This window comes from Symphalangus syndactylus, chromosome 13 (assembly GCF_028878055.3).
Source record: "Symphalangus syndactylus isolate Jambi chromosome 13, NHGRI_mSymSyn1-v2.1_pri, whole genome shotgun sequence".
Taxonomy (NCBI): domain Eukaryota; kingdom Metazoa; phylum Chordata; class Mammalia; order Primates; family Hylobatidae; genus Symphalangus; species Symphalangus syndactylus.
Genome location: NC_072435.2, coordinates 103,296,042 through 103,318,391, shown reverse-complemented (window position 1 = coordinate 103,318,391; position 22,350 = coordinate 103,296,042). Strand labels below are relative to the sequence as shown.

The window sequence follows — 22,350 nt, the reverse complement described above, 5'->3', positions numbered from 1 at the left end:
GATATAAATATATTGTATATAATATAAAGTTGGCATTTCAACCAGTAGAGAAAGAATGGACTATTCAATTAACAGTATTGGAACAATTTGCTGTCCGTTAGGTAAAATGTTATATTTTTACCTCAGACTACACACAAGTAAATTCCAGATGAATTTAAAGAGATAAATGCAAAAAATTCACCAAGTATTTTTTAAATGCTGGGGTGGGGAAGGCTTTCCTAAAGACCTAAATTTATGACCAAAATTAAGACCCCAGTGATATACTGGAGAAAAACATGACTAACAAGCAGAATAGAAAAAAAATACCTACAGATTAAGTTTTAAAAGCACAAAACAGCAAAATATATAAACAGGCAAGCCATCAAAGAAAAAAGAAATACAATAGACAATAGAACATGAAAACATACTCCACCTCATGAGTAATAAGAAAGTGCAATTGTATTGTTTTTGGCCAAAGTCGCAAAGATTTAGAAGTCTTAACCTGGGTTTAAGGGAAAGGAAACGCTTTAAAAAAAAACAACAACAACTTTTAGTTACTTTTTCACTAAATTTATTCCTATGCCATAAGTTTTTGTTTCTTCACTTTTTTCTGGGATATCTTTTGCTTCTGGGAAGCTTCCTTTTCTGGTTTCGGATTTGTTCCTTTTCAGTGAGAATCATCTCGAAGAGCTCATGTGTGGGTTAATCTGACCGTGAGCTCTAGTTAAGTCCGGTGGTGCATCTTAGGTGCTTTGTTCACTTGGATATACTCAGTGACCAGAGAATCTACATCTAAGCCGTTAAGCTCAGCATTCCTCTCTGTATTTTTAAGCATATGCAGCAAAAGTTCAGCACTGTTTTTGGGGCCAGCAACCCTGTGTCCTGCCCCACTACTTGGCAGGGGCACACCTACCAAGTCCACCACTGTAACCTCGGAATGGTACACACTGCTTCTGAAAGGGACATATTTCAGATACTTGGTGGCTTTTCATATATGCATACCCTTGATGGCCTGGGCAGTTTCACGAGTGTTCTTAGTGAACATGAAGATTTGAACCTCTTGATTTGCATGATTTTGTGGGGTTTCCTGGGTCAAGTGACTAGAGAACCATTTTCACAGATCATCCCAGGTCGCTTAGGGGAAAGAGAGGAAATTTTTTAGTTGGAAGTATTAATTTGCAAAAACTCTTTTCAAAGGTCATTTGGCAATGTCCAAACAAATTTAGGAATTATATACCCTTTGATTCGGTAATTTCACTTTCAGAAATCTTATGGAAATGCTCATACATATGAAAAAAAATTATGTACAGGATCCTAGTCCTTTCTTATGGATGTGTGGTGAGGATAGAAAAATACACCAGTATTTTTAAGTGAAGATGGAAAAAATCTAAGTGTTCTCCAGAAATGAAATGTTGGAGAAATTATGGCACACCCATACTGAGCAATACAATGCTGTCATTAAAAAGGATGAGGTAAAACCATATGTACTAACACAGGAATATCTCCAAGACATATTGTTAAAAAGCCTGTTGTCTGATCATTTATTATCTATCCCTAGCTATATATTAACATGAATTATACAAGGGGCATGCTGTAGATGTCAATCCCCTTTATCATGCTTTCCTTACTGTAGAGTCTGGAAAGCCAATAACTGTTTTCCAGATCCCTTCAGAGCTGAGATTCCAAGCAAAACTAAAATTCCTCTAATTAGATGCACTCATGTGAGACAAGATTCAGAACAATTACACAGGGAGAGAAGCAGGGCCTGAGGTATCTACTGTGCAGGCTTGGATATTACCAGTGAGGTGTGGTTTTAGAGCTGGTGGTGATGGTGGATGGAGGCTTTCTGATGTGGTAGGTGGCTTCTTGACCATTGAAGCAGCAGATGCACCTTGTGAGTTAATGTCTGTGGTATGGGATTAGGAGTCATTCCTAGAACTCAGCTTAGACTCCATTTTGTCAGCCTTTTCAGTGAGTGATTCCATGAGTGATCTATATTGCTCAATAAATGCTTTTTGCTTAAACTAGCTAGAGGAGTTGTCTGAAAATAGTGCAGACAACAGATCCTTAAAGAAATGACATCTTGAACTACTTATCTGACCTGGCTGGTTTCAAGGCAGTGAGGATCCAGTTACTGTTAGAGGAGGGGAGACAGAATTGTACCTGGCAAGCATGGCTGGGACATAGGTTAGATTATCACCCATGATCACCTGCAATTAAATGTATCCATATCAATAAACAGTTTAAACTGTGTTTCTCCTTCCCTGGTCTAGAATCCTCAGAATCTTGCTGACACATATTCCTTAAGATTTTGCCAATACATTAAGAAATTCTTGCAATTCTGTTAATATGTAAACTTCCTTTTCCAAGGTTTGACTTTGGAATTATAGAGAATTTGAGTGTTTCACCTTGTCATAGGTCAGAAGCAATAAGAGGTGGTAGGAGTGGTAAATGAAGAGAATGGGGACTGTTTTAGAAGATAACTACCTGAGGTGTGATCATTACAAGATATTCAAGAAAATCAGAACCATTCTCATTAGATAGGGGAGGAGCTACTTCTGTTGGCAGATCTTTGGGTTTTGGGTACTTGGTCATTGTAATGTTCTCAGATATCACCATTCTACTTTTTGGGTTTGCATGCTTTCTTCCAAAATAATCCAATTGTTATTTAAGAAACCTGCTGAAGCAGTGAATTCAACTTATCTTGTATATCAGTAACCTGCAGGATCAGACTCTTTTCTGGTTTTTCACTGTATAACTCTATGGCTACAGAGAGAAGAAATTATTTCAGGGCAGTCATGGAGCCAAACTCCCTGCTTCTTTGACCTAGCTAAACATGTCTCTTGTATATGAATAAGAAGTATGTTTCAATATTCAAATTTTCTATTTCTTCTAGTATCAGTTTTCCTAAGTTATATTTTTCTAGGAATTTGTCTATTTAATATACATTTTTAAATTTAATCACAAAAAATTGTTCATATCTTCTTACCGTTTAGTATCTATAGGGTTTGTAGTGATGTCCTCCTTTTCAAGTCTGATGTTAATAATTTGTGTTATGTTCACTATTGCTATAGGTTTATCAACTTTCTTAGTATTGTAAATAATCTATTTTTTCTTTGATGATTTTCTATATTGTATTTGTTGTCTATGACATTAATTTCTACTCTGTTATTTCCTTCTGTCCACATTTTTGGGTTTAAATTGCTGGTCTTTTTCTAACTTTTCTTTTCGGGGGGTGGGGACAGGGTCTCACTTTTGTCACCCAGGCTGGAGTGCATGGCATGATCTTGGCTCACTGCAACCTCTGCCTCCTGGGTTAGAGCAATTCTCCTGCCTCAGTCTCCCGAGTAGCTGGGATTACAGGCACATGCTACCACACCCAGCTCATTTTTGTATTTTTGGTAGAGATGGGGCTTCACTATGTTGGCCAGGCTGGTCTCGAACTCCTGACTTAAGGTGATTGACTCACCTCGGCCTCCCAAAGTGCTGGGATGACAAGCATGAGCCATTGTGCCCGGCCTCCTTGCTTCTTTTGAATTAATCAAGTATTATTCCCTTTCTCCCCTTTTGGCTTTTTTCAGTACTCTTAGTAGTTCACCTAGAGATTACAACATGCATCCTCGATTTATTAGAGTGTAATAGTGATAGTTTTATCCCTTCCAAAACAATGCTGAGATCTTAGAATACCTTAACTCTATTTGTCTCCTTCTAGCCTTTTGTCAGGCATTTTAATCTTCCAGACATTTGAAGCCCTATACAACATTATTATTGCTGTTTTCTGTGGTAATATTGACTTAAATTTACCCATGTTGATCATTATTCCTTCCTTCATTTCTGTATTCCCATCTGGGATCGTTTTCATTCTGCGTAAGTTTAGCCTAACTTTATTATTATTATTATTGTTGTTTGCGACAGGGTCTTACTCTGTTGCCCAGGCTGGAGTGCAATGGTGTGATCTTGGCTCACTGCAACCTCCACTTCCCATGCTCAAGCAGTCCTCCCACCTCAGCTTCTGAAGTAGCTGGGACTACAGGTAAGCGCCACCACAACCAGGTAATTTTTGTATTTTTTATAGAGATTTTTTATAGAAATGGGGTTTTGCCCAGGCTGGTCTTGAACTCCCAGGCTCAAACAATCTGCTTACTTTGGCCTCCCAAAATTCTGGAATTAAAGGTGTGAGCCATCATGCTCAGCCAGTGTCTTCATCTTTTTAAAGGAAGTATTTTACTTACCATAAAATTCACCCATTTTAAGTGTACAATCCATTGGTTTTTAGGATATTCAAAATAGTGCAACCATCACCACAATCCTATTTTAAATCACTTCCAGCACCCAAAAAGATCCTTTTTGCTCATTTGCAGTCACACCCTATTCTCACTCCCAATCCCAGGAAATGATTAAGGTACTGTATATATGGATTTGCCTTTTCCTCTGAAAACCTCATATAAATGGAATTATATAATATATGGCCTCATGTCCAACTTCTCTCATTTAGCATGTCTTAAAGGTTCATCTATGTTGCAGTATGTGTTAGTTCATTCCCTTTTATCACAGAACAGAAATCCATTTTATGGCTATCCTACATTTTGTTTATTCATTCACCCACTGATGAACATTTGGATTGTTTCCACTTTGGGGCTGTTAAGAATGACACTGCTGCTGAACATCTGCATATGTCTCTGTAAGGACATGTTTTGTTTCTCTTGGATATATACCAAGGAGTAGTTTTAGGTTCATAAACTTGTGTTTAACTTTTGCCATAATCTTTTTGGATATTACTTTCCCTCATCCTAGTCTGATTCCAGTTACACGTATGTTAGACTTTTGTACCACGCCTGATGCATCTTATACCTTTTTATATATACTTTTTACTCGTTGTATTTTAGTGTGGATATTTCCCATTGACCTACCCTCACATTCACTAATCCTTCTTCAACTCTAATGTTGCTAGTCTCATATATAAAATTCTCTTAAGTTCTAGAGTTCTCATTTAATTCTTTATAGATTCCAATTCCTTGATGATATAGTCAATCTTATTTTTTCTTACATTTACCAATCCTATTTCAAAGTTCATGTCCAACATAAGTCCAATGTGTGAATTTATTACAAGTCTATTTTTCTCATGGTGCTATTTCTTAGTGTGCTTAGAAATGTTTGCTGGAATGCAAGAGATTGTGTATGAAAAACTAGAAGCTGTGGATGAAATTATCCTCTTCCAGGGAGGATTCACCCTGTCCTCTGTGAAACTAGAGCAGGGACACCTCAAACCCGTCAAAAACTGAGCTTACTCAAGGCTGGGCTTCAGATTCCTAAAGTTAGCTCTACTGGTTTATCTCAACTTTTGGGGTATAGCCTTTGAGGGGTCACAGTGAGAGCTTGGAGTGTTTTTAGAGACCTTCCTTTTTGAAATCAAGTTCAATTTTTGTTTTTGCTCTGCTGCTTTTCTCAGTTTTCTTACCTCGTACAACAAAAAATTGGTAAATGCCTAAGAAAATCAGCATAGTCACATGGGGTTAATTCTCTGCACATCCCTTCTCCCAGGATCTTTGCCCTCAAGTCCTGGCTGCCTTAGAAGCACTTCAGTGCCTTCAAATAGATGTTGCATGCCTCCTGTTCAGCTTTTGTTTAAGCTATACTGTCACATCTAGAAATGGAAGTATGAAACAAATTGTTTCTGAAACAAAATCTGGCTATTTGTTCTGACAGGATGTTTTAAAAGTACTTGAAAAGACCTCCCTTGGCCGGGCACGGTGGCTCACGCCTGTAATCCCAGCACTCTGGGAGGTGACGCAGGCAATCACCTGAGGTCAGGAGTTTGAGACTGGCCTGGCCAACATGGTGAAGCCCCATCTCCACTAAAAATACAAAAATCAGCTGGGCATGGTGGCACATGCCTGTAATCCCAGCTACTCAGGAGGCTGAGGCAGGAGAATCGTTCGAACCTGGGAGACGGAGGTTGCAGTAAGCCGAGACCATGCCATTGCACTCCAGCCTGGGCAACTCAACACACAGTCTAAAAAAACACACACAAAAGACAAACAAAAACCTCCTCCACCTAAAAGAATATGTAAGAGTATAGCATACATTTCATATACCACCTTTACTGAAAAGAGCTTCGTAAGATGTAGTTTGGGTTGTCCTGAAAAATTGAGGCCTTTAAGTTCTACCTGTATAATGCTCATAGAATATAGTATCATAGAAGTTGATATTTCTACTTTATAAACAATTGGTTTTGCAGAATCTGAATTCCCAGATATAATTAGCTGGCACCTGTGAATCTGAATTCCCAGATATAATTAGCTGGCACCTGCCTACATCTGGGCAATTATTTTTTGAGACGGAGTTTCGCTTCTGTTGCCCAGGCTGGAGTGCAATGGCGTGGTCTTGGCTCACTGCAATCTCCGCCTCCCAGGTTCAACTGATCCTCCTGCCTCAGTCTCCCAAGTAGCTGGGATTAACAGGCACCCACCACCACGCCCAGCTAATTTTTGTATTTATAGTAGAGACGGGGTTTTACCATGTTGGCCAGGCTGGTCTTGGACTCCTGACCTCGGATGACCCGCCCACCTTGGCCTCCCAAAGTGCTGGGATTACAGGCATAAGTCAACACGCCCAGCCATCTGGGTAAAATTGTTTAAAAGTTAGTATCAGGTTTTCACTTTTGACAAATATGTTTGGCTCCATGGCATTTCCATGTGTTATGTAATGAAAACACCAGTCACCAACAAACTACCAGTGGTGAAAATGTTACATGTCGTTACCCTACTTTCTATGCTAGACAGGCATTCCAAGCCACACATCTTTGGGCTCAGATCTACCCACATTTAGGTGCAAAATGTACCCACAGTGGGAAGTGATATGGAACCCTTTCCTCAGTCAGTATGACACAATCGAGCCTCCTTTTACATTTATAATCTGGGCTTGGATTTTAATCCCCATGTTACCCAGTTCCCACAGCTTGACTACCCCTATTGCCTGTCTACTCAGATGTCTTACCCACTGCCTGCACTGGCTTTTAGCAGTAACTGCAGGTCCCGGCCAGCACTCTTCTGGTCCCAGGTGCTCAGATCTGCTCTAACCAACTACTTCACAGGCACATTCTTTTGGCTCAGAAAACACCCCATGCTTAGCATTCATTGCACTAGCACTTTCAGGTTGGAAACTGAGGTGTCAACCTCATTTACCATTTGAAAATTTTGGTATTTATTAAATACAAATTCTTATTTTAGGCAGACCTATATGACTACATAAAGCAGTGGAAGTTATTTTGTATACGTAACTGAGTCTTTTCCTGAGAACGGAAAGTCCTGGGAAGATGCCTGTTTTAGAGTTATTCTTTGTAGGAGAAAACGTCAAATTTGAGAGAATTAACCGAGTTTAAATCTATTAGAGGTCTCCCTCTGTTACTAATTTTTAGTGATATGGGCCTTATTTTAATACCTAAAAGCCAAATCAAAACAAAAAGAAACAGAATACTCTATCCTTTAATCTCTTTAATTCACACATCTGTCCTCTGTATAAAAAGGTGTTTTGGTGAACCCACATTGCTACACCAATGACATTCCACAGTATTAACACTAGAATGATTGAAGTCACATTCATGAAATATACAGGAAATATCAACGGTTCATGAACTGATTATTCTTCTGGCAAGTTAGGGTTGGGTCTCATATTAGAAAAATAATTTTTAATGCCTACTAAAACTCATACTTAATAGGAAGACAATCTATAATTAAAACTGTCCCTTGTTAGGTGGAGAGCAAAGACTTATTGACACAAGTCCCATGCCTTGTATAGCACTAGGCACAGAATAGCATTCAGTGTTATGAGAATGAATGAATGGTCTGCCTCTTGTCTTTGATAACAGTGAATATCATGCTAGGAAAACAGGGGCATGTAACTTTTACTTATCAAACTCTACGAGTTGCGTTGAGAATACTCAATCATGAGCAGTAATTTGAGAACAGTTAGGAATGAAAGTGGAGTCTCTGGGGCACTTGCCTCTGTTCGTGGCCTCCCGTGCAATCTTAGCCAAATAACAACCTTTCCGGGCCTAGGTTTACCCATCTTTTAATATTACAGGATTTTTTGCTTTAAAAATTCTATAAATTACTACCTATTTACAAACCTAGATTAACTGTGACAGATGGTATGTTTAAGGAATTACTTTTAAAAATCCTTTTTATTACTCTTTTTTAAGAAATGCAACAAGAGTCTTACAAACCATCCATCTGAAGAGCAAGCACAAAGACTGGCTGTTTGTGGTGCCACCGCAGTTGCAGAAAGGAATGTCAGGCAGTCAGAAATGAATTGTGTTTCAGTCACTCTGCATGGTTGCTGCCACACATGGAACATTTTTAGACCAACTTTTTAAAATTCCCAGTTAAGGTAAGCAGGAAATTAGATGATCTTCATTAAGACTCCATGGGTGTATCTGAGCTCCTGCTGCCAAAAGGGCCACTAATAGATGAATTTCTTGCACTCCCGAGAACAAGCCTCTCTCGTCTTCCAAATGCTTCATTTACTAAAATACAAATTAACAGGTAAGAAACAAACAGATCAGGAGATTAAGTCAGAATATAAAAAGACACTAAAATGCAGAATTGAGCAATGAGATTCTCTATTCTGGGGCAGAAATTTTATGAAAATATACTTAGTACTTTATAAATGGTAAAGTGAGTAACCAACTCAGAAGTCTAAGTTAAGGTTCTGAATGAAGTGAATTATTTTTTTAAATGGTCTAATTTATTTTTGTATATTTACTTTTTGTATATTTACTTTCTTTGCCATGTCTTGGATTTATCTGATCCGCCTTGGTAACAGATGTCCCATTCCTTATAAATGACTCTCTCCTGGCCTTATTCTACTTCTGATTGCTTCCTATTTTTTCTTTCACTTTTCTCTGATCATAACCAGCACAGAACTTTTCGGACTTAGGACTCACACACATCAGAATAGCCTGGAGAAAAATCTCAGGATCCTTGTTTTGCATGGGAGGGAAGATGCAGGAATCATATAGTGGGGATATATACATATTATCTCTGTGTTTATAGAACACACCAGACTACCTCAAAGTAATAAATAAGCAGCCAGGATCCCCGAAGGGAGAGGAGTGGCCCCTTCCAGAAAGTTGGATTTTGTAGAATTTTATAGTTACGCAAAGGATGGATTTATTCACACTGGTGACTGTGGGGGAGAGGGCTATTTGTTGAGACCATGCTATATTTCTTTCCAGCTTTCCCCAAAGATCTTTCAATTTTAAGATATGTATTTGTTAAATTGTTGGGAGCAAGCCCCCCAAAATCTGGCCATAAACAAAATCTCTTCAGCACTGTAACATGTTCATAATGGCCCTAATGCCCAAGCTGGAAGGTTGTGCGTTTACGGCAATGAGGGCAAGGAACACCTGGCCCGCCCAAGGTGGAAAACCACTTAAAGGCATTCTTAAGCCACAAACAATAGCATGAGCAATCTGTGTCTTAATTAAGCCACAAACGCTATAATAGCATGAGCAATCTGTGTCTTAAGGGCATGTTCCTGCTGCAGTTAACTAGCCCAACCCATTCCTTTAATTCGGCCTATCCCTCGTTTCCCATAAGGGATACTTTGTTAATTTAATACCTATAGAAACAATGCTAATGGCTAGTTTGGTGTTAATAAATATGTGGGTAAATCTCTGTTCAGGGCTGTCTGCTCTTAAGGCTGTGAGACCCCTGATTTCCCACTTCACATCTCTGTATTTCTGTGTGTGTGTCTTTAATTCCTCTAGCACCGCTGGGTTAGGGTCTCCCCAACTGAGCTGGTGTTGGCATTAAATGATCTACACTTAATAAGTGTGAAGACAAACTTATTTGTGAACATGAACAAACATTACCAATTACATCTGATCTTGTCTCTTTCCTAAAAAGACTACACTACTTTTGCTATCTTCCTGATGTAGTCAGGTCACACATTCTGCACTTGATCTTAGCCAAAATGCTGAGAAGCAATTCAAGTCACACATTCTGTGTCAGTCCTTACAGAACTCATTCAGAAAGAGGAGAGGCCAGCATGATGGCTCACACCTGTAATCCCAGCTATACAGAAGGCTGAGGACCAAGGATTGCTTGAGGCCAGGAGTTTGAGACCAGCCTGGGCAACATAGTGAGACCCTGTCTTTTTTTTTTTTTTTTTTTTTTTAAAGGGGCAGGGGGAGGTGTGCAGAGAACTAAAAATCCTTACCTGAAGAGACTGTGCTTATATCCCAGACCCGAAGCCCTTCTTTTTGACCTCCAAAGGCATAAATAAATGGCAAATCAGGGCAACATGAAGAACAGAAGAGAACTCCCTAGAGAGAGAACAGGAAGATGGTGATTTCAATCTCTTCAGAGAGCCCTAATATCTAGATCCTAACTCTGTCTCTGAGAACCTATGATTTAAATGGTTATTCAAAACCAATTTAGGATTATCACTTTCAAGCCTACTGCAAAGGTAGCTCAGAGTCAAGTCAGAAGGGCTATTACTACAATATGAAGCCAGACAAGTGCAGCATGCTGGTTATTCCACAATGATATCTGCATCTTCTGACCACTCAGGCTGCTCATCTTCGTTATCACTCTGTCTCTTAGGGATTTCCTAATAAACCTAACATGTCATGTATTTCCAGAAACTTTAGCTGTCCTTTTAAACAATAACAATGATGCCAGTTTAAATCATTTTTAAACTTTTTTACATTTTTATTAATAGGTAATATATATTTGTTATAGAAAATATGAACAAGAAAAAATATATGAAAATCTCTCCAGGAGGTAACCACGGTTTATGTTCTGGGATATAATCTACTAGAGTTAAATGTAAGCATTTAGGCAATTATGCATTTAAAAATAAGCATGAGATGGTACTACAAAAATTGCTTCTGTAACCTGTTTTTCCATTATATTTACATATATTTATTTATTCATACACAATTTTGAACAGCTGTGCAGTATTATTATGTCTGCAGTCTAACATATAACTCAGTGGTTGGCATACAGTAGGTGCTCAGTAAATATTTCTTGAGTGAATCTGGTTATTTCTAAATTTTTCCTACTATATAGTAATTCATTTCAGTGTAGTCAGAACTAGTTATACAAAGAGATAAAGATACATTAAACTGACCCTAATAGCTACGGTGCCCTGAGGTTCAAGATTTCTTGGGATGCTCTTGATTTCAGGGTAAAAAAAAAAAAAAAAAAAAAAAGCAGCCATTTCACTTGTGTCCTAGAAAACCCTCTCTCCAGCCTTACCAAACAACTGTTAATCATGTGAGTTGGAAAAGAACCAGTCACTGAATTCCCCACAAAGTGTTCTAAGTCATAAAATCCCACCAAATTTGACTAAACTCAAAATTCACTTCCCGAACACATCCATATTCGTTAATGCAATAGTTCCAACAGAAAAACACGCAACACAAGTTCCAGAAAAAGACAAGGTCAGAAACAGAATAAATAAAAAACAGATACCCAGGGAGATTCTTACCATTTTCATGTCCCTAGAATGAACTAGACTTGGCCTATCTCCTAAGATGTCCCAGATCTTCACGTATTTGTCAGCTGAAGCAGTCACGAGACAGCCCTTGATTTGACTGCTAAGATCAAGACCTAAAGGAAGATTAGTGTAGACACTTTCACTTTGAAATACAGATTTACTTCATCATAAGTTAATAAAAATGAAAGAAGCATTACTCTTGCTCACCAGAGATTTCATCATTGTGTGCGTTAAGTGTAAAAATTGGCTTATCTGAGCGTGCATCCAAATTATATACAAAGCCGTCATCTGTACTGGCCTAGAAAGAGTAAAAGATGGGCAAGGTCATGCTACGTCACAAAATCTAACAATGGGTAAAAAGTCTAAGTCATAGTGAAAATCAGCTATATGACTTACTGGGGGAACTTACAAAAAATTAACATGGACAGAAATATCATTTACTTTTGGATGACCTGAGTTTGCACTCACATGGGCTAATTCAGTTGACATGTCTACTGGATATGAGTATGAAGCTGTGGTGAGTGGTCTGGAATGGGGCTAGAGAGGTAGAAGAGGCCATAGTTACATCCACGTGAACAGAGGCCTGGTGAGCATGGCTAATCAAGTTGCAGGCTGAGGAAGCATCCACAGAAGTGGGTCAGAGAGGGATGAAGGGATAGGGAAGAGTGTTGAGGAACCAAGGCATGACCAACAGTCAAATCGACCAGTGTGGCAGAGAAATTCAATCAGATAAGGAACTTAGGACTGAAAGGCAGATTAGAGTGGGTTGTTACACTGTCAAGAAAGGAAGAAGAAATGAAGGAATTAAGAGACATACAGAGCCAAAAATGGGAGACAGAAACCTGAGCCTGTATACAGGCCAAGGGCAACAGCCAGTACAAGAAAAAAGAATAAAGAAAGGACGGCTGAGGCAGTCTGAAGGCTAGGCCGGGGAAGAGAAGGCTTGGCTCTTCTTTTGAGATGAGAGGGAAGCAGGTGAACCATTTCATCTACTTTAACCTCCCACTTCCCTAAATATTTGGGATTTTAATATCTATGACCATTTGTTAGCAAATAATATCTGGAAGTTTGAGTGCCTGACGAGTGAGAGCCGAAGTACAATACAACATTCAAGTACAACTGGAACTTCATTCCTGATCATTGTAAAATGAGTCTGGCTTCAAGGCTGCCTGGCTAGAACAGCATGCACCTCTACTAATGGTGCAGAATTGAGATTAAGTATCTCAGAGTCATTACTTCAGGAACCTTATTAAAACTGTCCACATCTTTTGAGAAAGCTGTTTTTAAAAAACTCTTTCCCCCCTAACTCATTTTATGAGGCCTGCATCATCCTGATACCAAAGCCTGGCAGAGACACAACAAAAAAAGAGAATTTTAGACCAATATTCCTGATAAACATCGATGCAAAAATCCTCAATAAAATACTGGCAAACCTAATCCAGCAACACATCAAAAAGCTTATCCACCATGATAAGTGGGCTTCATCTCTGGGATGCAAGGCTGGCTCAACATACACAGATCAATAAACATAATCCAGCATACAAACAGAACCAGACAAAAACCAGATGATTATCTCAATAGATGCAGAAAAGGCCTTTGACAAAATTCAACAGCCCTTCATGCTAAAAACTCTCAATAAATTCGGTATTGATGGGACATATCTCAAAATCATAAGAGCTATTTATGACAAACCCACAGCCAATATCATACTGAATGGGCAAAAACTGAAAGCATTCCCTGTGAAAACTGGCACAAGACAGGGATGCCCTCTCTCACCACTCCTATTCAACATAGTGTTGGAAGTTCTGGCCAGGGCAATCAGGCAGGAGAAAGAAATAAAGGGTATTCAATTAGGAAAAGAGGAAGTCAAATTGTCCCTGTTTGCAGATGACATGATTGTATATCTAGAAAACCCCATTGTCTGGCCAGGCGCGGTGGCTCACGCCTGTAATCCCAGCACTTTGGGAGGCCGAGGCGGGCGGACCATGAGGTCAGGAGATCGAGACCATCCTGGCTAACACGGTGAAACCCCGTCTCTACTAAAAATACAAAAAATTAGCCGGGCGAGGTGGCAGGCGCCTGTAGTCCCAGCTACGCGGGAGGCTGAGGCAGGAGAATGGCGTGAACCCCAGGGGGCGGAGCCTGCAGTGAGCCGAGATCGCGCCACTGCACTCCAGCCTGGGTGAAAGAGCGAGACTCCGTCTCAAAAAAAAAAAAAAAAACCCCATTGTCTCAGCCCAAAATCTCCTTAAGCTGATAAGCAACTTCAGCAAAGTCTCAGGATACAAAGTCAATGTGCAAAAATCACAAGCATTCTTATACACCAATAACAGACAAACAGCCAAATCATGAGTGAACTCCCATTCACAATTGCTTCAAAGAGAATAAAATACCTAGGAATCCAACTTACAAGGAATGTGAAGGACCTCTTCAAGGAGAACTACAAACCACTGCTCAACGAAATAAAAGAGGACACAAACAAATGGAAGAACATTCCATGCTCATGGATACGAAGAATCAATATCGTGAAAATAGCCATATTGCCCAAGGTAATTTATAGATTCAATGCCATCCCCATCAAGCTACCAATGACATTCTTCACAGAATTAGAAAAAAGTACTTTAAAGTTCATATGGAACCAAAAAAGAGCCCACATTGCCAAGACAATCCTAAGCCAAAAGAACAAAGCTGGAGGCATCGGGCTACCTGACTTCAAACTATACTACAAGGCTACAGTAACCAAAACAGCATGGTACTGGTACCAAAACAGAGATATAGACCAATGGAACAGAACAGAGCTCTCAGAAATAATACCACACATCTACAACCATCTGATCTTTGATAAACCTGACAAAAACAAGAAATCCTATTATTAAATAGGATTCCCTATTTAATAAATGGTACTGGGAAAACTGGCTAGCCATATGTAGAAAGCTGAAACTGGATCCCTTCCTTACACCTTATACAAAAATTAATTCAAGATGGATTAAAGACTTAAATGTTAGACCTAAAACCATAAAAACCCCAGAAGAAAACCTAGGCAATACCATTCAGGACATAGGCATGGGCAAGAACTTCATGTCTAAAACACAAAAAGCAATGGCAACAAAAGACAAAATTGACAAATGGGATCTAATTAAACTAAAGAGCTTCTGCACAGCAAAAGAAACTACCATCAGAGTGAACAGGCAACCTACAGAATGGGAGAAAATTTTTGCAATCTACTCATCTGACAAAGGGCCAATATCCAGAATCTACAAAGAACTCAAGTTTACAAGAAAAAAAGAACCCCATCAAAAAATGGGCGAAGGATATGAACCGACACTTCTCAAAAGAAGACATTTATGCAGCCAACAGACACATGAAAAAATGCTCATCACTGGCCATCAGAGAAATGCAAATCAAAACCACAATGAGATACCATCTCACACCAGTGAGAATGGTGATCATTAAAAAGTCAGGAAACAACAGGTGCTTGAGAGATGTGGAGAAATAGGAACACTTTTACACTGTTGGTGGGAGTGTAAACTAGTTCAACCATTGTGGAAGACAGTGTGGCGATTCCTCAAGGATCTAGAACTAGAAATACCATTTGATCCAGCCATCCCATTACTGGGTATATACCCAAAGGATTATAAATCATGCTGCTATAAAGACACATGCACACGTATGTTTATTGTGGCACTATTCACAATAGCAAAGACTTGGAACCAACCCAAATGTCCATCAATGATAGACTGGATTAAGAAAATGTGGCACATATACACCATGGAATACTATGCAGCCATAAAAAAGAATGAGTTCATGTCCTTTGTAGGGACATGGATGAAGCTGGAAACCATCATTCTCAGCAAACTATCGCAAGGACAGAAAACCAAACATTACATGTTCTCACTCATAGGTGGGAATTGAACAATGACAACATTTGGACACAGGAAGGGGAACATTACACACTGGGGCCTGTCGTGGGGTGGGCGGAGGAGGGAGGGATAGCATTAGGAGATATACCTGATGTAAATGACAAGTTAATGGGTGCAGCACACCAACATGGCACATGTATACATATGTAACAAACCTGCACGTTGTACACAGGTACCCTAGAACTTAAAGTTCAATGAAAAAAAAAACAAAACAACTCTTTCCCACCTTTGCAAAGCACTACATATTTACTTCAGGAAAACTGGGCAACAGATTTAACTAATCTTCCCTCTGGATGAAAGCTGGGCTCTTCTTTTTACATGTACTGAAATGTCAGTGGAATCTTTGGATGCTATGTGGAAAATCATTGTCCTCCTTAGATAATAAAGGTATTTAGAGAGAGGTCTTATACTTTTTTTCCTATTTGGGAGATAGTGATATAAATTAAACAGGTTAGCATTCTCATCACTAGAGATCCACTTACGCATGAGGATTTAAATAAGAGAGTATCTTCTTGGACTGATTTAGCCATTAAAAACAAAAAATACTAACTATGCTTAGTATTTCAAACACCACTACAATAAAATGATCAAAATCATTAAATAAAACGTGGCACACTTTGGAATGGCCAGCAACCAGCAAAATCATTTACACGTTCACTGCTTTTTAAATAAGAGCCGTTCTCTTATTAAAAAAAAACAAAACAAAAACCTTATGCTTTCAACCCTAAACCCAAATACCTCATACTGTTAAAACAGAAAAAGCTTTTCAGATAATTCTCTCTACTATGGAATTTAAAAAGTCATTAGTAACCTAGAAAAGCAAAACAACATGCGTACTCTTACCAAAAAATGACAAGGTGAAAAGTGATTCCAAGTCACTCTCTCTATCTGCCCACTGAATCGCCACATTCGATGGCTTTCATCTGGACTTCGGCAGTCATACAAAGCCACTGACCTAGACACATTCAGGCAAAGTTAGGGTTTTAAGAGTTCAATTGTCCTATATGTTTTATTTATAATGAAATAGTAATAAAATAGCACTGTGAAATCAAGATTCATTTAAAGCCTGTTTTAAGGTTCTAAATAAAGTAGAAAAAAAATGAGCTGAGTTTCAGTAATTGGTGGATTCTGATCTTAACACTTGAAGGCACTGGTGCCTCTAATGTTACAGTGGTTTTGACCTTCTCCAGGTCAAATCTTCCACTCGCAAGAAGAGTCCTCTCTATGTCCAAAAGCCCAGGACGATTTCTAATTTCCCCTTCTCTGGTCGAGCTCAGAGCCAGGTTACTCATGTCTTAGGCATACTTACTCTCCATAAGCAGGTTAGTGTGTTGGGGGAAGCAAGAGATGCACTTTTGTAATTCTGCGTGAATCACAAGAAATGTAAACATATCACGCTTTAAGAGGATAAGAAATGAAAATAAAGACTGCAAAGTTGGTTTTGGCTTCTATCTGTTTCTCCCACCTGTAGACCCAATCTGTAAAAAAGAGCACTGATAAGAGGTAGAAACCCCGTGGTTGACCACAGTGGCCCCAATTCTTCATGTCTCTCTATATCCATGCCCTCTGACATGGAAATTCTTCCCATAAAGGCAAAGTACAGCCTCTAAAAGCCAAAGAAGTTGCTAGTTCCTACAGTTATATTATTATGACAGAACCATGTTCCCTTGTAGACTGAAAGGATCAGAGTTAAAAGGAAAAATAAGTAGTGTAAATAATTTAAACATAAAAGTGGCCTCAAGGATACACGCTGCCTGGGTATCAAGTGATACTTTTAAAATGACTTCTAGAGGATAAAAACAGAGCAGCAATCATTCTTGCTGTGCTTTCTTACTTATCATATGAGCCAGAAATCAGAGTCTGTGCTTCAAACGGATGAAACTGCAGCGTTTGGACCTAAAGGGAGGAAACATAAATGCAGAGATCTCTGTTTGTTTGCTTTTCATAAAATTACCTAACATGTGGTAAGAATCTATTTGATAGTATTTCTATAAATGCTTCCCTCTGAAATACAGTAAACAAAAGAAACATAAATGTACTGCATAATCAAAGGGCAAACCATGCTCCCAAATAAAGGCTGGCACTTAAAGAAAATGTAGTTTCCCCAAACTGTTTGGCAGAATACTTAGTCCCTCAAATGTTAGAAGATACTCAGAAGAAAACGGGAAGTAGTCAAACCCATCTGGTGAATTCCCCATGCTCCAGAAGTCCCAAAATAATGTGCATTAGATCTCTGGGGAATAACGCAGTAATGGGTGTTATCATTGTGACTGACAGACCTCATCCTTTTTTAGGAGCCTCTATAAATACGTTACAGAGCACTAATGTTCCTAGTAACCATACCTTTCTGTACCCATTTTTTCATCTCTAAGATGGGCATTATACCTACCACACAGGGCTTTGTGAAAATCCTAAGAGATAACATGTGAAAGCATGCTGCAAGCCAGATAAAATTATTTTCAAAGCCATATATAAACGTTTGGGATTATTTTTAGCCAATATTTGCATACAATTTTTAAGAACCGCTGTGATCAACTAAATCACCATACCTTGTCTGTGTGTACAGCGAGGCTAGCTGCTGGTTTCCCCAAGGACATATCCCACAGAATTACAGTGTTGTCAGCTGATGCACTTGCTAAAACATTTCTGAGAAAGGGAAGAATCCAATCAGGTAATCTTTTAAAAGTCAAGAGCATTAAATATGAGAAAAGGATTGCATTTACAATAGCATCAGAAAGAATAAAATACTTAGGAATAAATTTAACAAAAGAAATGTAAGACTTACATAATGAAAACTACTGAAGATTATGAAAGGAAACAAGAGTATCTAAATAAGTGGAAAGACACCCCATGTTCATGTATTAGAAGACTTAATAGTGTCAATATGGAAATATTACATCTACAGATGGAGCTATAAACTGATCTACAGATTCAACCAATCTCTTTCAAAATCCCTGATGACTTTTTTCTTTCTTTTTGCAGAAAGTGACAAGCTGATTCACAGCCAGGCACAGTGGCTCACACCTGTAATCCCAGCACTTTGGGAGGCTGAGGCACGTGGATCACTTGAGGTCAGGAGTTCAAGACCAGCCTGGCCAACATGGTGAAACCCCTTCTCTATAAATACAAAAAATTAGCTGGGCATGGTGGCACACGCCTGTAATCCCAGTTACTCAGGAGGCTGAGGCAGGAGAATAGGTTGAACTCAAAAAGCGGAGGTTGCAGTGAACCGAGATCACGTCACTGGACTCCAGCCTGAGCAACAGAGTGAGACTCCATCTCAAAACAAAACAAAACAAAACAAAACAGGATGTACTATTATTAGTATTAGACTTAAAAAAAAAGTGACAAGCTGATTCTAAAAATGCAAGGAACCTAGAATAGCCAAAATAGTACTGAAAAAAAAGAACAAAGTTGGCAAGCTCATACTTCCTGGCATCAAAACTTACTGAAAATCTACAGCAATCACAACAATGTGCTACTGGCATAAGGACATACAGATTAATGGACTAAAACTAACAGTCCAGAAATAAACATTTATAGTCACTGGTTTTTGACAAGGGTACTAGGGTAATTAAATGTTCAATGGGGAAAGAAGTCTTAACAAATGGGGCTGGGCATGGTGGCTTATGCCTACAATCCCAGCACTTTGCAAGGCAGAGGCAGGCAGATCACTTGAGGTCCAGAGTTTGAGACAAACCTGGCCTACATGCTGAAACCCTGTCTCTATTAAAAATACAAAAATTAACCAGGCATGGTGGCATGCACCAGTAATCCCAGCTACTCAGGAGGCTGAGGTAGGAGAATCACTTGAACCCTGGAGGTGGGGGGTGCAGTGAGCTGAGATCACACCACTCACTCCAGCCTGGGTGACAGAGTAAGACCCTGTCTCAAACAAAACAAAACAAAACAAAAATGGTTCAGGGACAAGTGAATCATCCTCATGAAAAAGAAAGAAGTTGGACCCCTACCTCACACCATACACACAAAAAAACCTCAAAATCATGGATTTCAATGTAAGAGCTAATACTATAAAACTCTCAGAAGAAAACATACATGTAAACCTTCATGACCCTGACTTAAGCGATGGTTTCTTAGATACAACATCAAAAGCATGAACAACAAAAGAAATAAAGTAGACACCATCACATGAAAAACCCGTGCTGCAAATGGTAGCACCAAGAAAGTGAAAAAACAACCCACAGAATAGAAGAAAATATTTCCAAATCATGTATTTGGTAGGAGTTAGTATTCAGAATATATGAGAACTCCAAAAATTCAACATCAAACACAAAAAACAGGCAAAGGGAGGCCAGGCTTGGTGGCTCATGCCTGTTATCCCAGCACTTTGGGAGGCTGAGGTGGGAGGATCACCTGAGCCCCAGGAGGTCAAGATTACAGTGAGCACTGACTGTGCCACTGCATTCCAGCCTGGGTGACAGAGTGAGACCCTGTCTCAAAAAAAAGTAAGCAAAGGACTTGAAAAACGTTTCTCCCAAAGAAGATACACAAATGGCCAATAAGCACAAAACAAAGATGCTCAACATCACTAATCGTTAAGAAATGCAGATTAAGCCAGATGTGGTGGCAAGCCCCAGTACTCCAAGTGACTTGGGAAGCTGAGGCAGGGGGATTGCTTGAGCCCAAGAGTTTGAGACCAGCCTTAGCAACATAGTTAGAACCCCATCTTACTTAAAAAAAAAAGGGGGGCGGGTAATGCAAATTAAAACCGCAATGAGATACCACTTCATACCCATTAGGATGGCTATTATGAAAAACAGAAAATAACAAATGTTGGAGACACTAGAGCCCTTGTGTGCATTGTTGGTGAAAATGTAAAATGGTGCAGCCATTATGGAAAATCGTATGGTGGCTCCTCAAAAAATTAAAAACAGAATTACCATAAGATCCAGTAATAACACTTCTGGGTACATACTCAAAACAATTGAAAGCAGGGACTTGAATATTTGTACACCCACATTCATAGCAGCATTATTCACAGTATCCAAAAGGCAGAAGCAATCCGGGTGACCACACGTAAATGAACGGATAACATACATTACATACAATGGAATGTTATTTAGCCTTAAAAAGGAAAGAAACTCTGACACTTATTAGAACATGACTGAACCTGAAGACATTAATAAGCCAGTCACAAAGAAGTAAGTCTGTATGATTCCATTCATATGAGATACTTAGTCAAATTCACGGAGACAGAAAGTGGAGTGGTGGTTGCCAGGGCTGGGGGTGGGGGAAATGGGAAGTCAGTGTTTAAAGGGCAGAGCTGCAGTGTGGAAAGATGAAAATGTTCTGGAGATGCATTGTGGTGATGGTTGCACAACTCTGAATGTACTGAAAGCCACTGAACTGCAAACTTAAAAATGGTAAAAGTGGTGATAGGATTTGGCTATGTCCCCACCCAAATCTCATCTTGAATTGTAGCTCCCATAATTCCCATGTGTTGTGGGAGGGACCAGGTGGAAGGTAATTGAATCATAGGGACAGGTCTTTCCTGTGCTGTTCTCGTGATAGTGAATGGGTCTCACGAGATCTGATGGTTTTATAAAGGAGAGTTCCTCTGCACATGCCCTTTCTCCTGCCTGCCACTACGTAAGACATGACTTTGCTCCTCATTTGCTTTCCGCCATGACTGTGAGGCCTCCCCAGCCATATGGAACTGTGAATCAATTAAACCTCTTTCCTTTACAAATTACCCAGCCTCGAGTATGTCTATATTAGCAGCATGAAAACAGACTAATACAAGTGTTAACTTTTATGTTATATGTATTTTGCCATAATTTAAAGAAAAAATAAGAGTATGTGGTGAGATATGAAAACTAAACAGAGAAAAATGTCTTCTGGGAAGAAACACAATCCTATTGCACCATGGGCACTGCCAAACACCCTGTTTTTTTCCAGTGGTGGTGGAGAGGACACTTGGTCACCAAACATGTAATGAGCACCCACAGTGATGAGCTGGCAGGTGACCTGGAGGATGCAAAGAAACACATGGCAGAGCTCCTGCCTGCAAGCAGGGCATCCTACAAGAAAGGAAGATAGACAGACACAAAGGTCCACAGCACAAATAAAGAGATGAGTGTCGGCATGAGGTAAGATCACAATGGCTACAGTCTTTTACAGTCATTCAAATGTTATTTGTTTTTACCTGATTAGCTTATTCCATGAAAGGTCAAGGACAGCATCGGTATGCCCTTCTGCTGAGGAACTCTGTAATAATTGTTTTAATTATTTTCTGTATTAAAGTCCCCCCATAAAACTGAATATATTAATCTGCAAGATTCTTTAAACCTTAAGATTATTTTGTTTTGTTTTGTTTTGTTTTGAGACAGAGTCTTGGTCTGTTGCCCTGGCTAGAGTGCAGTGGCACGATCTCAGCTCACTGCAACCTCCACCTCCTGGGTTCAAGCGATTCTCCTGCCTCAGCTTCTCAAGTAGCTGGGATTACAGGCGCACGCCACCATACCCAGCTAATTTCTATATTTTTTGTGGAGATGGGGTTTTGCCACGTTGGCCAGAGTGGTCTGGAACTCCTCACCTTGTGATCCACTCTCGGCCTCCCAAAGTGTTGGGATTACAGGTGTGAGCTACTGCACCCGACCTATTGTTTTGATATTATATAAACTTTTGAAGAATAAAATAAATAAAACTTCGTCTCCCTGTTAGAGACTCATGATAAATTTCATTATGGGGGCTGGGCGCAGCGGCCCACACTATAATCCCAGGACTTTGGGAAGATAATGTGGGAACATCGCTTGAGGCCAGGAGTTCGAGACCAGCCCAGGCAACATAGCAAAACTCTGTCTTTACAAAAAAGTCAAAACTTAGCCAGGCATGGTGGCATAAGCCTATAGTCCCAGCTACTCAGGAAGCTGAGGCAGGAGAATCCCAGGATCTCTTGAGCCTAGGCGTTTCAGGCTGCAGTGAA

General features: G+C 39.5%; 2 protein-coding genes across 6 annotated transcripts in view; one reads left to right on the top strand and one right to left on the bottom strand.

Annotated features, from left to right (window-relative positions):
* Positions 1–21,117, top strand: part of PRDM4 (PR/SET domain 4) — a 61,596-nt gene extending 40,479 nt beyond the window's left edge. The window contains exons 12-13 of one of the 3 annotated variants that reach the window (XR_010114928.1): positions 3,895–4,012; positions 18,387–21,117. Coding sequence is in view for 2 of the 3 variants with exons in the window: in XM_055240112.2 (XP_055096087.1) it covers positions 3,895–3,934 (40 nt within the window). In the remaining variant the exon portion in view is untranslated. Of the gene's footprint in view, positions 1–3,894; positions 4,473–18,386 lie in introns of those variants that run through there. The other 2 variants (XM_055240112.2, XM_063614374.1) reach the window with 2 other exon arrangements.
* PWP1 (PWP1 homolog, endonuclein) overlaps positions 7,455–22,350 on the bottom strand; it is a 53,368-nt gene continuing 38,472 nt past the window's right edge. For all 3 annotated transcript variants that reach the window (XM_063614377.1, XM_055240113.2, XM_055240114.2), the window contains 8 exons: positions 21,571–21,632; positions 17,954–18,050; positions 17,239–17,300; positions 16,248–16,359; positions 11,692–11,782; positions 11,476–11,597; positions 10,201–10,306; positions 7,455–8,503 (listed from right to left, as the gene is read on the bottom strand). In XM_063614377.1, the coding sequence (XP_063470447.1) occupies positions 8,394–8,503; positions 10,201–10,306; positions 11,476–11,597; positions 11,692–11,782; positions 16,248–16,359; positions 17,239–17,300; positions 17,954–18,050; positions 21,571–21,632 (762 nt within the window). In that variant the 3' untranslated portion in view covers positions 7,455–8,393. The remainder of the gene's footprint in view (positions 8,504–10,200; positions 10,307–11,475; positions 11,598–11,691; positions 11,783–16,247; positions 16,360–17,238; positions 17,301–17,953; positions 18,051–21,570; positions 21,633–22,350) is intronic.